This window comes from Anolis carolinensis, chromosome 2 (genome assembly GCF_035594765.1).
Source record: "Anolis carolinensis isolate JA03-04 chromosome 2, rAnoCar3.1.pri, whole genome shotgun sequence".
NCBI classification, from domain to species: Eukaryota; Metazoa; Chordata; class Lepidosauria; order Squamata; family Dactyloidae; genus Anolis; species Anolis carolinensis.
The window spans coordinates 250,935,116-250,955,510 of record NC_085842.1 but is presented as its reverse complement, the minus strand read 5'-3'; the positions used below and the strand labels follow the sequence as shown (position 1 = coordinate 250,955,510).

General features: G+C 37.9%; 1 protein-coding gene and 1 non-coding gene across 7 annotated transcripts; both read left to right on the top strand.

The window, feature by feature from the left end:
• Window positions 1-12: 12 nt before the first annotated feature.
• Window positions 13-20,364, top strand: hnrnpk (heterogeneous nuclear ribonucleoprotein K). Of its 6 annotated transcripts, none has more exons than XM_008103247.3 (16): window positions 13-151; window positions 5,253-5,316; window positions 5,412-5,484; window positions 6,457-6,554; window positions 7,437-7,493; window positions 8,787-8,830; window positions 9,709-9,781; window positions 10,795-10,908; window positions 13,330-13,458; window positions 13,847-14,148; window positions 14,504-14,558; window positions 16,483-16,533; window positions 17,920-17,941; window positions 18,021-18,109; window positions 18,370-18,539; window positions 19,253-20,364. In XM_008103247.3, the coding sequence occupies exons 3-16, from the start codon at window positions 5,436-5,438 to the stop codon at window positions 19,284-19,286; spliced, it is 1,287 nt and encodes a 428-aa protein (XP_008101454.1). In that variant the 5' UTR covers window positions 13-151; window positions 5,253-5,316; window positions 5,412-5,435; the 3' UTR covers window positions 19,287-20,364. The 6 variants fall into 6 exon arrangements, with proteins under 6 accessions (XP_008101454.1, XP_008101458.1, XP_003216510.1 ...); XM_008103251.3 differs by lacking the exon at window positions 13-151 and adding an exon at window positions 391-529 and having other exon boundaries at window positions 10,801-10,908; XM_003216462.4 differs by lacking the exon at window positions 13-151 and adding an exon at window positions 391-529 and having other exon boundaries at window positions 18,021-18,103; window positions 19,313-20,364.
• mir7-2 (microRNA mir-7-2) lies at window positions 18,827-18,928 on the top strand. Its single transcript, NR_129983.1, has one exon. It is a non-coding gene; the product is annotated as a microRNA mir-7-2 (primary transcript).
• Window positions 20,365-20,395: the final 31 nt, after the last annotated feature.

Genomic DNA, 20,395 nt, shown 5'->3' with positions numbered 1-20,395 from the left:
CGCCGCCATTTTCTCTCTCCCTTTTTCTCTCTCCTCACGCCGAGGCCCCGAGGTCAATTCCCTTCTCCTTCACCCTCTTCTCGGCCCCCTGCGAATTGAAAGACTAGACAAGTCACTTTCATTTTTAAAGTATTTATTGCTATTATCACAAGTAAGTATTTCGCGATGTGTAATTGAACTAATTGGGGCGGCGGTTTGCGTAAACGAGGGAGATGTCGTCTGCAGCGCTCTCTGAAGGGATGAGGCCTAGTCGCTGGCTGAAAGCCTCCACGGAGGGCGGGATTTCAGAGAGATAGGGGGGAAAAAATCAAAGGGACAGTCCTAACAACCAATAGGGGCGCGGCGCAGAGGAAAGGCAGCCAATAAGAGGGCGACCGTGGTTGCTGTGGGTGCGCGCGCGCGTCTTGCTGTGGGAGTCCGTTTCGCATTTGCAGAGGCGGATTCAGCGGAGTAAGAAAGAAAGAGGAGAGAACCTCGGCCTGGAGGTTTCTGAGGGGTCGTGTGTAGCGGGGGTCCTCGCCGTTTTTGTGTGCGTACAGATATGTATATAATATGTATATTCGGGGCGTGTAGTGGAGAAAGTATGGCGCCTTCTAGGAGGGCGGGGGGGGGGATCTTATTTCGTTCCGCGGCCTCCACTTTGGCACAGCAATGAAGCGCCGCTTGTTTTGCGGCGGTTGCTGCACAAATCATGGCGGATGAGACCATCGAAAGGCGTTTCCGCCTCTTTCTCGGGCGCCTCTCTCGCAGCCAGAGCCTTTCTTTCCTCCGCCGCCTTCAGGGGAGAAGAAAGGGACGGGGCTCTTTTGTGTCTCGGCGGGGCTGGATGGAGGGGGAGAGCGGCGGCCGCGTGGCGGGGCTTCTTCCGCTCGCCAGCGCCATTACAGCGCGCAGAGCCAGAGCCGCCGCCATTTTTGGTCCCACTGCACTCTACTAAAAACGGGTCCGAGATTATGCAACGCAGAGGCCCCTTCCACACAGCTGCATAAAATCCCACATTGTCAGCTTTGAACTGGGTTACCTGCGTTCACACTGCCGTATATTTCAGTTCAAAGCAGAAAAGGTGTGATTTTATTCAGCTGTGCGGACGCAAATAACCCAGTTAAAAGCAGATATTGAGGGTTTTATAGCTATGTGGAAGGGCCCCAAGTCCACGCTGGCGTATATTACAGTTCAAAGCAGATAATGTGGGATTTTATTCAGCTGTGTGGAAGGGGCTCCAGAGCCGCAAAGGAGCAGAGCTTTAAGCGCCCCAGGGCCCTTCCACACAGACCTATATCCTAGAATATCAAGGCAGAAAAATCCCACAATATCTGCTTTGAACTGGGTTATCCGAGTACACACTAAGATAATGTGGGGATTTCTGCCATGATATTCTGGGATATAGGGCTTTGTGGAAGGACCCGCAGAATAACAAGGCAGGAAATCCCACAATATCTGCTTTGAACTGGAATATATGGCAGTGTGGACTTAGATATCCCAGTTCAAAGCAGATATTGTGGGATTTTCTGCCTTGATATTCTGGGTTATATAGCTGTGTGGAAGTGCTCTAGGTCCTCATTGGCCTCTGGAGTGCCCCATCTACACACTGACCATTTAAAGCTTTTTCAAGACAGTGTTGAAGTAAGTGCCTTTTTTGTGCAGATGATTACATAGTTTGAGTCCCGCATGGCGGTTAGACAAGCCCTTGATGCATATTGAGGGCTTCCGTTCGCTTTTGTGAGCGTTTGTTGTTTAGCCACACTGTGCTTCGAATTGTATTAAATGTTAAGTGTAGATGGGACCAGAGGCGCCTTCTACACTGCATATGAAATCCAGATTATTGGCTTTGAACTGGATTATATAGCTGTGTAGACTCATAATCCTGTTCAAATGTGGATTATCTGATTTGATGACTGGAGCAGTGTAGTAGAGGGGGCCTAAAGGCCCCTCCACACAGCCATATAACCCAGAATATCAAAGCAGAAAATCCCACAATATCTGCTTTGAACTGAGTTATCTGAGTCCACACTGCCATATATTCCAGTTTAAAGCAGAAAATGGTGGATTTTATTCAGCTGTGTGGAAGGGGCCTGAGTTTTCGTGATGTAAATAGCTTGAGATCAGGAGTGTGTCTAGTTTTGGATTACAGGCAGTTCCTGAGTTACAAGCATCCAATTTACATACAACTCCTAGGGCCCTTCTACACAGCCATATATTCCAGTTTAAAGCAGATAATGTGGGATTTTATTCAGCTGTGTGGAAGGGGCCCTAGTTATAAATGAGGAGAAAACAGAAATTGAGAGGAAATCTACCCCGAGGAAAAGGAAATCCACTCCTGGAAGAGTTGTCATGGGGTAATTGTGTGTCCACTGTAACTGTATCCCCAACCCTTGATTCCACAACAAGCCACATTTTTCAAAATCCAGTTCTCACAGGGATAGAAAGTGTAGGGAAATATTTTGAACAAGGGCTCAGACAGCAAAACAAACACTGCAGGGATACTTTCCCTATGCTATCAAAAGAAAATATTTAGATGGATTTATGCTTTTAAATGTACCTGTTTCAACTTAAATACAATTTCAACTTAAGAACAAACATTCAGAGCTTATCTTTTTCGTAACTTGCGGACTGCCTGGATTTGAATCTATGTAATGGGCCCCATTTTCAATGCAATTTGAAGCTATTATTATTTTATTATATAAGCTTTGTTTATATCCTGCATTTCTCTCCGTAAGAACTCAAGGTGTCTAACAACCACACAATCTAATAACAATTTAAAGCAAAGACAGAGAATTAAAATACTAGTGGGTGGATATAAAATTAAAATACAATAAAGATTAAATTTAAAACACACAACCCCCCCCTTCCCACCCACAATCTCCTCAGCAATGTGCCCCATATCCTCCCCCAAATACTTGATGGCACAGAAATGTCTATCAGCTTTAGGAATGCAAGCAAGGATGGGACCATCTTCATCTCTTGGAAGGTATTTCCAAAGTCTGGGAGCAACCACCAAAAAGGTCCTCTTCCTTATTCGCTCCAAACATGCTTGCTTACTATATAGGAACCAGTTTGAGGCCCACATTGTTGTTAGACAAACCGGGGTGCTAACTCCAGTTTCAAACTGTGTTAAATGGTCAGTATAGATTGGGCCTGGGTTTTTCTGATTTGAAATGTCTTGGGCTAGAAGTGTGCCTGGATTTGAGTTATTTGTGCGTATATACAGTGTTCCCTCACTACTTTGCGGTTCACTTTTCGCGGATTCGCTGTTTTTCAATAAACTCTAAAATACTATTATAAACCATAAAAAATTACAATTTACAGCCTACGGAAGGGGAGGAAGGAGAAGCCAAAGGGAGAGAAAAGGAGCCCAAGTGGCAACAGGAGGAGAAGGAGGTGATTTATGAACACACGACTGGTTGATAAAGACTTAAAATAGTGTATAACTAAAATAATGTATAAATATTAGAATAAATATAGTGGTCCTACTTCGCGGATATTTATTTATTGCGGGTGGTCCTGGAACCTAACCCCCGCGATAAGTGAGGGAACACTGTAATGAGATCCCTTGGACCCCATCTACAATACAGTTTGTTACTAGAGAACAAACTCGCCATGAAAGTTACTGAAAGAAATGTGTACTAGTGTTCTGTGGTTTAAGCCCCAAAGTGGTTCCAGGATTTCTATGTAGTCTGCACAGCGAAATAACTTTAATACCGGTTTGAAAACTGCATTAAATGATCTGCGTAAATGAGGTCTTTGTCTCCCCTTGACGTACCCTAATTTGAAATGTTTGGTACCAGTAATGTTTCATGTTTTGAGGTGTGTGTGTGTATAATGGGAAGTCTCGGAGATGGGACTCGAGTTTAAACACAAAAATCATTTCTTTCATATACATCTTATGTATATAGCCTGAAGGTGATTTTGTACGCAGCATTTTTTAAAAAATGTGCATGAAGTAAAAATGTGTGTACTTTGAAGCATCAGAAAACAAAGGTACTACTCCACTATCTCAGACACCCCTGGGGACAATTTTGGAGCATTATAGATTTTCATATAAGAGATTTCCAGACTAATACGTTTTTGCTGTGAAATCGGACTAGCCATGAATTGTTGGGCTCTTTCATTGGTTGCATTATAGTCTACCCTGGCAACAGCTCACGGGGCAGGGAAGAGAGTTGGCTATCCTTTTTGTTGTAAGAAAAGTATAGCTCAAGGCTTCATGCCTGTGACAATATTCTAACCCTCCCCTCTCCCACGTTGAGCCATGATTGAAAAACTATAATTTTGCTTGAGCATTGCCTGCATGATACAGCTGTTGCCTTGCTCCTTGCATTGCAAATTAGTAGGGTTCTTTATGATGGATCCTGAACCTGGTTTCAGTTGTGATTGGGAGCTTTGAACAGTTTTAAAGAGGTTGCGCCAAGCACAAAAGATAGAATGGACATGTGTTAAGGTTAGGCTGGATCTACACTGCCATATCATGCACTTTGGAGCTGCATTATATAGACAGTGCAGATCCATATAATGCAATTTAACTGCATTATATGAGTCTACACTAACCATATAATTCAGATTCAAACTGCAGATTCCAGCCGCAGTTTTATTTCTAGCAGTATGAGGTATGTTGAAAATGGAAGCAATCCCCTTCTACCTCTCTTGTTGACTATGTACTTTCCTCTTATTGATACTATGATACCTGGATTTAAAGATGTGTTGTATTCCCTCACTTAGTGGGAGACTGAAGTGCTTCATATTTTTAAAGTTTATTTTCTGACTTAGTATTGAATTAAATGAATTCTGTTGCATGATGCAAAAATAAGCATTCATTTTAGTAACAGATACAGAAAGTGTTTTATATGGGAAAAAATAAATTTAAACATTTCAGTGTGAATGTTAAAATTGCTAAATCTACCCAGTGGCATTATTATTATATTTATTTCTAGCCCGCTTTATCTCTCCCAAAGTTGTTTTGTGGAGCCAATCAGATGTAGAAACTAGCCTAAAGTAGGAAAAATTGTGTATTTACACTTTTCTTAATCTGACCAAGTCACATGTTCAGAATGAAACAGATCTATTTAATTATGAAGTTAGCTAAATACTTTTAATGCTAGCCTTAAATAGTGTATGGCTTGGAATTGCAGGACAGAGAAAAGTTGGCCACTGGGGGGGGATAGCAACATGTGTGTTAATAAAGGTTGGCTTATCTGAACATAATCTAATTTTGTAAAAGATCAAGCCCATTACTTAATGTGTGTTGCTTTTCATAGGCTGTCTGATCTTTGATCCCGCCCAGAACATTTAAGTCTTGCTTGGCAAAGCTATATAATATTGGTAAGTGCTGTAAGCAAAACATTCTCCTGTTTCTTGTCACTTAACAAGGTGCCCAGTTTGTGGCTAAAGCTCTTTCCTTATATATTGTTTGGCAGGTTTTACCTACAAGTCTTAGAATAATGGAGACTGAACAGCAAGAGGAGACTTTTACTAATACAGAAACTAATGGTAAGTTTTATTGTAGCGAGTGCAAATTATAGTTGTAATGTAAGTGAAATTTGTAGCAAGGGTCTAACAATAGGCTTAAACATTTATTAATTGGATTAATACATGCTTGATTTATCAACTGTGAATGCTATTATTGCATATTCTGGAACTAAGTATTACTTGGTAGATATGTATATATTAAATCAAACTGCATTCATTATTGTGCAAGTGGGTTTTCTCCCTTTGCCCTAAATATGCTTCAGGTGGCTTGCAATTCTGCATAGCAGATTTGCAAGGTATGGGAGGAGAGGGAAAATGGATTCTAGCAGTGTGTTGTTTACTGGTGGAAAAAAGGGAATGCTGCCGTGTCATTTTCATTTACTAAATTGACAGCATATTGTCCTCATTTTAAAGTATTTTATTTTAAAAAGTTTAAAAGAATAATATTTGAATTGCACAGGTATGGAATTCAGAATGTTGTGTATGTGCTGTGTTACATCTTGTGACTGTAAACATTAAAATTCAAAATATTAAATAATTTGTTAATTACAAAAAACTGAAATAAAAGTGGTTCTTTGGTTTCTGTGAAATCACAGAAATACGTTTTGACACCACAGGTTGGGTAGTATTTGACATAAATGGCATAGTTAATATAAGTATAAAAGAATTAGGTTAGCTCCTAAATAGTGTTTCTGGTTTCCTGTCGAAAAATGGGGGCAATAAGGTTCCTAAGATTCACTGACTGTTCACTGAAGTTTTTTTTTGTTTTTTTTTGTTTTGTTTTTTGTTTTTGTTTTTTTTTTTTTACTAAAAGTGATGTGTAAATTTTCCTTATTAGTCTTTGCTATTAGTTAGGCTTAAAATTCAGAGTAGATTTTCAGTCTTGTTGATAATAGTTGATTTATGTATATAGTTTAATGAAAATACATGTCTTTTGCTGCTTGAAAAAGCAACACCCCTCTTTTCCTTATTTTGTTTTTCCTCTAATTCCAGGCAAACGGCCAGCTGAAGATACTGAAGAAGAACAGGCCTTCAAAAGGTCCAGGAACACTGACGAAATGGTAGAACTGCGCATTCTGCTTCAGAGCAAAGTATGTTTTCTGTTTCGTTAATATATTTTTCAAAAATTGTATACATAATATTTTGTTTAATTTGGCTGTTTATGTTGAATTTTGGATGAACAATTGAAGAGTGTCAGAGGGTATAGGCCAACATGCAGTGATTTCCGTTTGGGAGAAAAAGTAGATGTTTTTGTTCAAGGAAACTGCTTCCAAGAATACCAAGCACAGAGACGGGATATGTTTTTTTGGGGGGAAGGGGTCATAGAATCTTTTCTAGAAAATGTTTTAGGTACCTTAAATAGAATATGCTCTGATTTCAGCTATTGGTTTTCTTTGTGTGTACTCAACAATCTTCTACCATCTCAGCACTCCATCAGAACTGTGGAGTAAATTCAGACCCTCTCATGATAAGCAGTGCATTAGGTGATCTTCTTGCCTTGGAAATCTTAACATTGGGAGATTGCCCAGCATGTAGCATTTCTATGGAATTTTATTCCATAGAAAAGAATCACCAAGAAGCATCTAAAGTTGGAAAAATAACCTTCCAATGTCACTATTCAGAATAGGCATAATTCAGAGTGCTAGTATCTACGTTGTTTCCTTCCTTTCCAAACCCGAAGATCCAGTAATAGGAATCAGGTGGATTTTAAATTAAAGAATTGAGCATAAGTTTATCTTTTGATGTTTTTCAAAATAGGGGAAATTCCTATTTGAACAGCTGGTTCATGGAGTTAAAAACTGCTTTCTAAGTGATAACCTTAAGGGCTACAGATGTTTAAGGAACCAAACCATTGGATTGTGCAATAGCTCTAATATAGGCATTATAAATTATATATTTCACAAATGTTAGAGAGAAGTTGTATTTCTATAGATTGTGTTTGAGAAACTAATCTTAACTTTTTGCTTCCTTAGAACGCTGGAGCAGTTATTGGCAAAGGTGGCAAAAATATTAAGGCGCTTCGTACAGACGTAAGTATTTATGAGTTAAACACTGATTATTTACAGAACATAACATTTAAAGCAGATTATATACACTTCTAGCAACTGTGAAGACTATGCAAACCATTGTTAAAAATTAAGATCAGTTGTCAGGGTATTCCATTGATACTATAATTTTTTTAAAATGGAATAAGTCATGAGAAAAGATTCCTGCTCCCCATTTTTACAGAAACAAGGCATTCTGTTGCCTTAACTTGCACTACTGGATAATTTAAATTTCATCTTTAATGCAGTTGTTCCCAAATTGCAGGTGATTGTTCTTTACCCATCTATGGGATGATCTTGTGTAAAACAAGCTATCTCTTTAGGAGATAAATGTTCCAGTTGGCATGATAGTTGTATATGGGAGTGGAACCTGGTACATGAGTTCTAGCCTGGAAGGAATTCTCAGTGAACATGGCTTTAAATATGTTTACTTTTTATAGTGGGTTGACTCTTGTGAATAGACACGTTCAATATTAGTTGTGCCTCATAATTCAACACTATGCTTCGTAAAACAATTCTTTTACTGTGTATTTTTAAAGTCATAGTAATATTGGTATTTAATGCACTATTTGGCAATATATCATTTCACGTTGTGTTTGATATTTTCATTATATTGTAAAATAAACTCCTGCAGAATGTTGTAATTGTCAACTTTAGATCTGAGGTATAAACAAGAACCTGGGTAACAATCACTTGTGAAATAACAGACCTTTCTGAAGCTAGTGTACTTGAAACATTCACCTACCTAAATACAGATTTCATACATATAATTCCTGGATTAGTGGCTTTCCCAGTTTTCCCAGGATTTCAGTAATCTGAATCTCTGCAGATCTTGTGTCTACCCTCATGAGCCAGCCTGCTACTAAACTTTTAATGTTAAAAGTAGTTTAGGCCAAGTAACACATTTTTACAGTCCATAACAGTTAAGCCACAGTCATTGTAGCATTCCGTATTGTGTTAGTCTTCAGAACAACTTAAGCTTGTTTCATTGAGAGTAATGAGTATAGTTTGTATTAAATTAAAATTTATTGCTTTTCCCCCTCTTCCCTCTCCTTGTTTTTTTGGCCATATATCTCTCCGTTGCCCATGTACTGGATCGACTTGCCCCTGCGTTGCCCACCATGACGTTGGCCCATCCGCCCCTGAACGCCCATGTGAAAACCCTGGTTGGCTATGCCCAAAAATGTGCTCGTTGCCAAACGGGTGCCTTACTTGACAACTTCTGATTGAATGCCCATGCCCAATGCCAACATCCACGAACGCCAATGACCAATGCAGTACAATGCCAGTGTTTCAGTCCCAGACAGCAGTGGCCCCGAGCGGTATGTCCCAACAGTTTATGCCTCACTGCCTGATTAGAAAGAGAGAAATGTATATTATTACCTGCCTTTATATAATTAAATAGTATCCCCGTAGACGGTGTATTGTTTTTTTTTTAAAGTTTTCTGTCTTATTTTCCCCATTAAGTATTTTTGTCACTGAACTTTTACGTGAGTTGCCCACCCAACAATCCACTAATTTTATTTCAATGGAAGGAGCACAGCTTCAATTGTTGTATATTTGCTGCATTGTAAATCAGATTGTTTCAAAATAGTTTTTTGCTCTGCTCTGTCTTTGTGGCCCACCTTGCTCCCCAAGCATTGCCTGTTCATAATTTTTTCTGATGAAATGCTAACTCCTGGTTCACTCTCCTTCACTTCTCATTTGTATTGTCTTTTTTTTTCCGTCTTGCATTTGTATTTGTTTTCTTGCGGAGCCCATTAGTAATCTAATTTCTAACTGGTCTCATAACCCTATTCCAAATACAATGTTCACTACTTGCATATTCCCATGTCTCCTAGGAAAGGGTGTGCCAGTTTTAATAATGTAATAGTGAGGGTGTCCTCAAATAATGGTGGCGGGGAATATGAATATTCACTCCGACTTTCGGTACTTCGTCAGTTTCTTTTCCACTTAATCTGCCTCCTTCCAAGAACTTCGTTCGCTATCTCAAATCTTGTTTTAAACTTTTACCATCTATATGATTGGGCATACAAAAGAGGTGCATGTGCTATAACTTCAATAAGCAGGCTTACTTAAATGGGGAATATTAACTAAGTTCTACTCAAGAGCTGACTTACAGTCCATTTAAGTATGAATACACAACTTATTTCACCTTTTCCCCATCTTGTTCGTGACTTTGGATAATGTGACACGACAGCATACTGAGTATAAGTGCAGATATTGAAACAATTGGAGAAATTTTAAAGAAAATCATCCCTACTTTAGAGGAGGTAAGTGCGCAACATATCTGAAACAATTGAAACTAAGAGTTGTTTGGCTAACTTTCAGCAATTTTTCTTTTTTGTCTATTAGGGGAGGTTTGAGATCCACAGGGGTTGGGGGGAGCAAATGTTGCCTGTTTTAAGGCAGGTTTCGTAGATGAGAATAGTTTTAAGGGTAAAGATTGCCCCTAAATTAATTAATTTTACAATGTGGGGTTTTTTGGAGATCCTGTAGGCTATATACTTACAGTTCTCATGAACCAGGGGCAGCACTTTGCCCACAGGGAGTGTGCTTGCATGGTACCCAGGTGCAGTGCTTGATTCCAGCAGCTGATGAAAGGCCCATATCCCATTCTGACTGTCATTGCTCTGGCCTCTTAAGAGAAAGACAGCAGTCATAAACTACCGAAGTTAATCTTCCCCTGCTGCCATTTTCTTTTCTTTTGTTTGCTGTCTTCTTGGATGTAAGGCCGAGGGCACAGAAATATCAAATTAATAGTTTGTAAACTGCTGTTGGGAGACTTTTTGGATGAATAGTGGGATAAAAATGTTTTCTGCACTGAATCAAATTATGTATTCACTTTAAATTCAATGTAGGAATGTAGAAAGCTTGATAAGTCGGAATAATAGTTCTGGGTAGTGCAGTATTGCCTGGTGTAGTGTCACGATTTTAGAGTAATCTGAAATTAATTGCATTGCCTTGTCAATAAGCGACCTAAAAGGGGGGGGGGGTGAGAGAGAGAGAGAAGTGCTTACACTTCTTCACAGGATTTTCAACTTTGAACATCTAATCCTTCATCTTTCCCAACTTTGGGAAATGCGTCCCTTGGATAACCAGAGTCAGTACTTGCACAGGTTTTTGAATCATGGCATAACATATACTGAGTACATTTAATATATGTTGATTAAAGATAAGAACATATACTAATACTGCTAATATGGATTAACCAAAGAAGCAAATTTATTACAATACTAATTTAAATAAATTTTGGATCCACACTCCCTCCCGAAATTTTCCGTAGTACCAGCATTACAAGGGAAGTGACTTCGACTGCGAATTAAGGCTGTTGATTCATCAGAGTTTGGCTGGAGGAATCATTGGTGTCAAGGGTGCTAAAATCAAGGAACTCAGAGAGGTAATATATTTTTGTGTTTTAGATATAACCCTAGTTAGATGGGAAAGATATTCTCATTGTAAATTTGGTCAGGTACAGTTACATTAAGATATGGAAATGTTATACGTAGTACTTAATCATATATTGAGCTATGAGAATAGGGATGAGTTGAGATGAAATACAAATGCAAGGTATTTGCTGCTTTATTTGGAAGTGGACATCATTTTCAGAGAAAGAAAAAATGGAAAGGACTATTGAGCTTAATTTGAACTTTGTTCTGTTTCTTTTAATTCTGGTTACAAAAACAAGCAAGAGAGTCAAATGATTTTATATATGTGAAAGCTATGTTTTCTTTAAATGTCTTTATCTTCAGATTGACTTAAGATTCGGACACTTTCAGTGTACTCTGTCACATTGGAACTGATGAGTTCTTTATTTTGTTTGCTTGTATGTTTACTAAATAATTAATTTGAATACAGGCAGACAAATTGAATTCATAGTACTCAAAGTGTTCTGCAGAAATAGTCCTTAAAAATCAACCCCTTGAGTGGGTAACTGAATGGCTTATTAACAATACATATCAGCTCCCTATTCATCTGTGACTGTAGGAAGGCAACTTTTGTAGCAAATCCAACAGATTGCACCTATAGAGCCCATAGATTAATCTGTGACAGTGAGGATACCTATTACACAATTTAGTACAGCTCGTCTCTTATAGATGGGCATTTGCTACTTTCTGGGAAGTCAGGAAAGTGAACATTGCTCAAGAGAAAGGTAGGGAAGCTGTAACTATACTCTATAATTCTTGTGAGACACTGTATTCAGAACTATTAATAAAACCAGGACTATTTCAAAATGCTATTTAAAAAAAAAAACAAATGCCTCTCTTCTCTAAGGAAATTGCCATTTGGAAGCAATAATTAAAATGTTCTGTCATTTCTTGTTATCCAGAGATTAATTGTATTGAACTTTCTATTTTAGTATAATCTTCCGCTTTGAGGTATTTATTTCTTCATTTGTCAGTCACTGTTAAAAGAATTTCAAAGAAATCTTGATTTAAAAAGCACATTTTAGTATTAGTGCACATGTGATGAAATACTTATTTTTTAAAACCTGCATTTAAACTTGGGGTTTCAGTTGTGACAGAACTGATTGAAAAAGTTGCCATTAAAATAAAAAATACAATGTTGATTGATGGTAACTTTGATATGGTGGAGGCTCCTTTGGAGGCTTTTAAGCTGAGGCTGGATGGCTCCTTTGAATGTGATTTTCCTGCTTCTTGGCAGAGGGATTGGACTGGATGGACCATGAGGACTCTTCCAATTTTATGATTCTATGAAAAGATTCTTTCAATTTAGATAACCTTCATGGAAAGGTAGAAAACAATCGTGGTCCTCCATTTATTGTGAGTCTGCAAGTCCTTTTAACCTATACAGCAGAGGGAGTAAAAAAAGCAAAATTAGATTTTCCGTACTATTATACATATGTGGAAGACAAACCCTACCATTTCACAGATCCGCAGACACACTCTATTTTAGAATTCCATTGTAAATAATGGGACTTCAGCATCCATAGATTTAAGTATTCATTAGGGGCCCTGGAACCAAAGCCCAAGGGCCCAATGTAATTCATAGTATCTTTGGCGGGTGCTGCTTTGTAGTATTTCTTTGCACCTCACTGGAAAATCTTCCCCATGACAGCATATTGGATTTTGCAATGGTCTGACCTCTTTCCCATCCCTTATTATCCATATGAAACTGCTGGAGAGAGGTCATTCAGGGTTCGAGAGAAGGGTGCTAGTAGTTCTTTTGTCTTAGACTTTGCATAAAGTCTTAAGAAGCTAGATGTAGAAAGGTAAAGTAGGTAAAGGTAAAGGCTTTTGCTTGACATTAAGTCTAGTCGTGTCCAACTCTGGGGGTTGGTGCTCATTTCCATTTCTAAACCGAAGAGCTGGCGTTGTCCGTAGATATCTCCAAGGTCATGTGGCTGGCATGACTGCATGGAGCGCCATTACCTTCCGCTGAAGCAGTACCTATTGAGCTACTTACATTTGCATGTTTTTAACTGATAGGTTGGCAGAAAGTGGGGCTAACAGTGGGAGCTTATCCCACTCCGTGGATTGAAACCATTGACTATATGAGGGCAGGATTGTGCTACTTCGAGATGTGATTTTCATCTTGTGATACCTTTGGTATTTAATTACTTGCAGCTGTGCATGTTAACACTAATTATATCACTTCCTGAGTTGGAATAGGTGATTCCTGAAACTTCTCACAAAAAAGCTACTGGGGTGTGTGTGTATATTTGTGTGTATGTATTTCCTTAACTTAACCTCTTGCTCAACATAAAATATTTTAAAAGATAGTGATTTAAGTAGCTTTGAGATTATGTACTAGTTAATGCTCATTCTAAAACATCTTTTCATGTAACTTTACTTGGCAGAACACTCAAACCACCATTAAGCTCTTCCAAGAGTGCTGTCCTCATTCTTCTGACAGAGTGGTGCTAATTGGTGGAAAGCCTGATAGAGTTGTGGAATGCATCAAAATAATACTGGATCTTATATCAGAGGTAATTTAATCCAGAAAATAGTTAACTCCTTAACTTTTCCAGGTTACTCTTTTGTATGTAAACAGTCTTAGCAGCGTGTTTGTGGTGTACTAACTCAATTTGTGTGGAGACACACTACTTTGAGAAATAAGTTATGCATATTGCCTGTAGATTTGCCACTGCATAGATTGGCAGGTGTATGTATGTTAACCTGGTCAACATGGCTTAATTTTATTTTAATTGTAGGGTTCACTTAAATTTTTGTGTTTTATCTAATACTGGAGTTTGACTACGTATTATCCATTTTAAAGGAAATGTTGGAATATAAATTTAACAAATCAGAAGTTTTGTATGTTGAGTGGCATGACAGTGTTGACCATTCTAACCTTGGTTTCCTTTTTCATACTAGTCACCAATCAAAGGACGTGCACAGCCCTATGATCCTAATTTTTATGATGAAACATATGACTATGGCGGATTTACAATGATGTTTGATGACAGAAGGGGGCGGCCTGTGGGCTTTCCAATGCGTGGCAGAGGGGGCTTTGACCGAATGCCTCCTGGCCGTGGTCGCCCCATGCCTCCGCGAAGGGATTATGATGACATGAGCCCTCGAAGAGGACCTCCTCCCCCTCCTCCAGGCCGCGGTGGCAGAGGTGGCAGCCGGGCTCGCAATCTTCCTCTTCCACCCCCTCCTCCTCCTCGAGGCGGGTGAGTGAAATTTATTAGTTTTTTCCTTACTACTATGTTGCTAGAGCAGTGTCAAATTATATAGTTGTCAGGAGCGAATGTATTTTGCTGGAGGAGGGAGTGCAAAAGTTCTGAATTAGTAGCATTCTGTCAAATGGGATTGAAGTATGGCGGAAGAGATGAATTTTTTTAAAATACGCATTTTGTTGCCAGGATATTTTTCCATTAATACAAATTACTGGTTTACCGAATCAGTTTGCTTTTTGTATCTCAAAGTTTGGGGCTGGTTGAGTTTACCTTGAAATGTGGGTGGGATAAATAAAAAATTCAGTGTAATGTAAGTGCATACTCTGATTATATTCTTTGCCTTCTTAAGGGACCTTATGTCTTATGATCGAAGGGGCAGACCTGGCGATCGTTATGATGGAATGGTAAGTTTTGTTGAGAAATTTGATCACACTAAGACACTTTCTGTTAAGGAGACAAGCATAAAAGTATATTTCTCCATTGGATATGAATGTCCTTGTCCTAAATTTTTGGAAACAATCCTACATATGTGAAAGAGTAGGTAGTGAAATATGCATTTCCTTTTTTAATCTTGTTACTAGGAGATCATGTAAATTTTTGCTTTTGTGGAGAAAGTCTACTACTTGTAATGGGTAAAATAAGTAAAGTTGCAAGTGGTTAGACCTAGATTAGTTTGAGTACTATGAAGACACATGTAATCCCCATCAAGAGTATTAGCTTTCAGTGAGCATTCTTCTGATGGCTAAGTGCTGGTGTAATAATTCTGGTCACAGATACTTCGGTAAACAGCAGCTGCTATCAAACCTATTAAGAGGTTTTGGATGGAGTATCTAGGTGCACTGCTATTGTCGGTTAGAAGCATTAGCTTTAGTATGATATTCTGTGCCCAAGCCTCAAAATCTGCTTGAGTGTAGGGAGAACCTGATGAGATTATGCGAAGGTAGTGATACTTGAAAATGGTGTTCATTTTATGCCACTTGGTTGATGAAAAAAATGTGTTGTGTCAAGAGTTTTGTTCCTCTAATTTTCTGAGCATTAGTTAGAATATGCACTATGATGGGATGGGGGAGCAGTTATTTTCTCCAGTTTTCTTCCATCCTAGTGTCATTTCACTGACTTGGACAGAATTGGTTATGTATAGAATGACAACAAGTACAGCCTAAATATCCTAAAGACACCAGTGTCTGTCTGATCCTGAAAGCTAAGCAGGATCAACCCTGGTTAGTGCTTGGATGGGAGGCTGCCAGTACAAATAGGTTCTGTAGGCAAAATTTCAGAGGAAGGGACTAGCAAAACTACATCTACAAGAGTATTTGCCTAAGAAAACCCTTTGAAATAAATGGGGCTGCCCGTGAGTGAACAGGTAGCTTGAAGGCACACTAAAAGTTCTCTTTGATGATGAAAAATGTGAATGCAATAATGAACTTCCATAACTTGGTAAATAATAATTCAGTTATTTTAAGCAAAGAATAATTATCAGTCTTGGAAAATATAAACGTCGACTTTTATTTTTCGGCAAAAGAGTCCAAACAATTTCATGTAGTTTTCTCTCTCTGGTTAGTGAGGGGGTGCCTCTAGCAAATGTGCTTTTCACAGTGAACTGTCAAAAGCACATTGGTGTGAAGAAATGTTGGAGATAAAATGACTCAATATTATATATATTCTAAACAGAATTTGTGTAGGCAGTAAGAATGTGGTTTACATTAAGACTTTTTAAGATAACTGCAGAACAGAGGGGGCATTGCTCCTGCAAGAAGTATCTGCTTCTTCCAAATTTCCTAAATTGCAGTTCTGTATCCAATCTGTGACTACTGCCTATATGTATTGTGTTTTAGAATATTATTGAAATATAAAACTAAAATACATTCTACGTGTGGTTGTGTAATTAGCAATTATTGACTTTCAAAACAGGCATCCTTGTGTTCTTATTTTAAAATTAGGACTTTTGCAGTTGGTATTAGATGTGAAATTCACTTTAGTGAATTTAGCCACAACAGGCTTCAATCAAAGGCGCAGCTGTACAAGCCATAGACTTTCAACATGTGTTTAGTTTATTATAGAAAGTGCATCATTTGGACTTCAGAGTAATAGCAGCAATTTGTTTAGCTCCTTCTGCTTCCAGAACAGTTTGCATTCTTAGACTGCATTTTGGCTTTTTGTGGAATGTGATCCATAACTAATCTGCTATTTTTATTTCACATGGTTATATTTGGGATGTGTGGGTGCATGTGTATTTCTGAGTTACTTATGAATCTGCTTCAATATACTGACATGTTTCAAATGTTCTCCACTCCTTTCTCTTCTTTCTGATGTGCCTTGTTTGGCAAGATGATGCAGTGTCATGTTAATGCTTGTGATGACATAGAAACACCAGAAATGGTGAGTACATTTCCCTTTTTTACAGTCATGTTTGATTTGTTACTGATTTGAAAAGAGTTGACATGTTATGTTTGGTTTTTGATTGATTCTGGAAATAAGTAAATGAATAGTAAAGAACTATTTTTAGTAAAATGCTGCATATAACCCATTGGTATGGAAGACTTCAATCCTACATTTGTCAATTCAGTGATACTTGCTTCTAGATAGAAAAATAGAGGCAAACTAAATAATCATTAGCAGTTTCCCTTGTATCTCTTCCTACAACAGAGTTGCTCAACTGTGCCTTTTAGGTGTTGGACTACAACTCCCATTAGTCCAAGGCAGCATAGTTAATTCCAAACGCTTCAACTTGCAATTCAGCACTGTTGCCCTCAAAATAGTCTTGTCTTGCAGTCCGGCTGAGAGTTGTAGTTAATATGTAAACGTGCAAATTGTGTTACATGATACACTAACAATGTATTTTGTTCAGACAAAGGGAAAGAGCTCATTAAATAGTGGCTTTACAGAATTGCCCACCAAATGGTTGATTTGTGTGGAATCATTCCTTGTTTTGCCTGTTGTAAAAATGCCAGTGCAATATATTTTTATGTGGTCAGGTTCTATGAAAGGAATGAAACATGTAAATGGAAAACATATCCCTTGAATTCACTGTTGTGTTGTCTCTTGGATCTACATCCACATTGAGAAGAATAAAAACATTCATTTCTCTATTTCCTGATTAAAATACATTTTGCATAGGCTTGTTTCAGTGGTCAACTTTGTGCATAAATAAATGTATACACATGTGGTGTGCATGTGTTCATAACTACTTTCTAGGGATTTGCCAGTATTTCTGCTCAGCTTAATGAAGCTGCATTATAAGAGTTGTGTAAGAGTTTATAGTATGCAATTAACCCTTTGGTGAGATAGTCATAATATTAGAACAAGTTCAACAGTAGTAGCAGGTCAGCTGATATTGCAGGCTGTATAACTGGGTGATAATCATTGATGTTGGAGTTCTGACCTTTATTGTTATGAGTGCTAGCCTTGACTTCATTTAAGTGTGTGAAGTGCACCTAGTTAATTGCTTATTTGCCATTTAACTATTTAATTCTGTAAAGTGGTGAGTCTTCCAAGCTTTCAGAGCCTGCAATATTTTTACAATGTTTGGGGGAGTTTGGTAAAAGGTCTTACCTGCAATCTTCCCTGTCTCAGGTTTGTTAGGCAGATAACATCTGAAACAAGCCCTCTATTTTGAGATTCTAAAGGTTAGGTGTACATAATATAGTTTAAAAGCAGAACTCAGGTATTTTTCCAACTGTCCAGAATACACCCAAGTTAGAGTAGTTCATATTCACAGTACTGACATAGAAAATAAGCTTTTTATTTTTTCTCTTTTCTTCATAGTTCGAGGGTGGATCAGGCTATGGTAAGTTTTCATATCTATTTATTGTACAAGAGTTACAGTTTATTCATTAAAAGAGCTAGATGCATCCCTTTAAAATCAGACTATTCTTACGCAGGGGGCCGTGGCTCTTATGGTGATCTCGGTGGGCCCATCATTACCACACAAGTAACAATACCCAAAGATGTAAGTGTATGTATTAGCTTTGTTCTTTCTTCATTCCATTTTAATAAATATTTAGACAATACAGTTTTTAGTATTCATGTGGGGTGGATTCTCCCTTGTCCCAGATATTAAGGGTGCATTCTGTTTATTATAAAAGTTAAAATATGTTCATCTTCCTTTCCAGTCCCTTCATAAATAACTATGATTATTTGCCCCGGGGTATAACGTGTTAGGGAATTAGAGTAGTGAATTCACGAGCTGCGGCTAAAACCTACTATTCTTTATAGCTGGCAGGTTCTATTATTGGAAAAGGAGGCCAGAGGATTAAACAGATACGCCATGAATCAGGAGCTTCAATCAAAATTGATGAGCCCTTAGAGGGTTCGGAAGATCGGATAATAACTATTACAGGCACACAGGACCAGATTCAAAATGCACAGTATTTACTGCAAAACAGGCAAGTTATCACTCTACTGTGTATGTTAACTACATGAAGACTTAATGTTTCTTTGTGTGACTTATCTCTCTAATGAGAATGTTTCCTTTTTTATACTAACTTCCTTACTTGGTAGCATGCTTTTCTCTTCTATTCTTCGTTCTTATTCAATGAAGGCACCATCAAAACTAATCATGCTGGAAGTGGGCTTAACCAAGCACTCCTTTCTCTGGTGAAAACTGCTGCAAAAAATTCTACTCATAACCTATTACATAGATCCTGTAGAAAATGTAGAAGATTTCAGTGGATGTTGGCCTAGTTCTGTGTGGAAGACTAGTGATTTTGTTGTTTTTAGATAACTAAATTGACAACAAATCGCAGTCTACCATATGGCACAGGCCATAACCTCTACAGGACAAGTTGAAAACGATTGTTGCTGTTAATGCAGCATTTCACACCTTACTAGCATTACTTCCTCTTCTGCCATGTATATAACAGCTTTCAATTTTGACTTGCTTTTTCTTGTTTAACAAACACTGTCTAGAAAGCATATTGCAATGTATAACTTTAATTCTGGTCTGTAGCTAGCTACTAATTATTAAATGTTGTATTTCACCAATAATATGTATTGTCTAATTCTTATTAAACTTGTAATGCATTTTAAAAATTGATTGATTCAAGATGTTTTGTTCAACCATTCTAATATCTGCCTTTTTTTTTCTTTTTCCTTATAGTGTGAAGCAGTATGCAGATGTTGAAGGATTCTAATGCAAGATATTTTTTCTTTTTTATAGTGTGAAGCAGTATTCTGGAAAGTTTTTCTAAGACTAGTGAAGAACTGAAGGAGTCCTGCATCTTTTTTTTTTCTTAAATCTGCTTCTGTTTAAAAAGCCAACATTCCTCTGCTTCATAGGTGTTCTGCATTTGAGGTGTAGTGAAATTTTTTGCTGTCACCAGATGTAATGTTTTAGTTCTTTACATTATAGGTGGGTGGGAATGGGGTGGCTTGCGAAACTAACATTGGTATTTTGAAACAGCAGCAGAGAAGGTGGATTTTATTTTTTGTTCTATGTTGATTGTAAACCGTAATGTTTTTCTGTCACTTGTGAGCCATCTGCTTTTATACCTTTTTGTTGTTGTTTTGGAGAGGAGAGAAAGTACCGATAGGCCACTTGTCCCAGCATCCATTCAAAGCAATGTACGGAATGTAATGCCCTTTTGTAAGATGTTTTATGATTTTAAAAATAAATTTAGTGAACCAGTTACTGCAGTCATTTCTTTATGCACATTTCATTAGCTGTAAAATTAACACCCGCTACATCATTTCCTGAGTTTGGCTTTTTTTTTTCTTCCTATACCAGAGAAGCAGAACACCCCATTTCAGTGTTTAGGAAAGTTTTAGGAGTATTGATAGTAACAGGCTGACTCCAAACTTTGATATCTCTGAAGAAAGTATATTGAATGGTTTTCCCCCCTTTGTTTACTCCAAATGTATACCCCTGATACTGTATTGCAATGTGTTGGTTTGAATAAAATCTTGCAAAACTTTGTCAATGAATAGCAAGTAACTGTAGAAAAATACCAGAAGTTTAGTAATTTCTATCCTTGGCAATTCTGCCCATATCCAACTGTAACCTGTTAAAAATGTTTCCATTGTATAAAGACTTGAATGAAATTGTTGTATCTCCTTCCTATTTTATTTGCATAGCAACTTGTGTGCGCGCAAAATCAAAAAATCTCTTATGTAAAATTTCAGCATTTGTATCGATAGTTTTCAAGTTTTATTTCTCTTGAATAAACACTGTAATGTCTGACTGGACACAAGATGTCCAGATTTCAACATCAACTCATGTACTAGTTCTCTGCAGTTTTTCAGA

Bases quoted from the DNA above. Each gene is read 5' to 3' on its own strand.
- hnrnpk (XM_008103247.3), top strand. From the start codon at position 5,436: ATGGAGACTGAACAGCAAGAGGAGACTTTTACTAATACAGAAACTAAT. The intron at 9,782-10,794 runs GTAAGTGCGCAA...AATTTTCCGTAG, and splicing joins TCATCCCTACTTTAGAGGAG to TACCAGCATTACAAGGGAAG. The intron at 18,540-19,252 runs GCAAGTTATCAC...TTTTCCTTATAG, and splicing joins CAGTATTTACTGCAAAACAG to TGTGAAGCAGTATGCAGATG.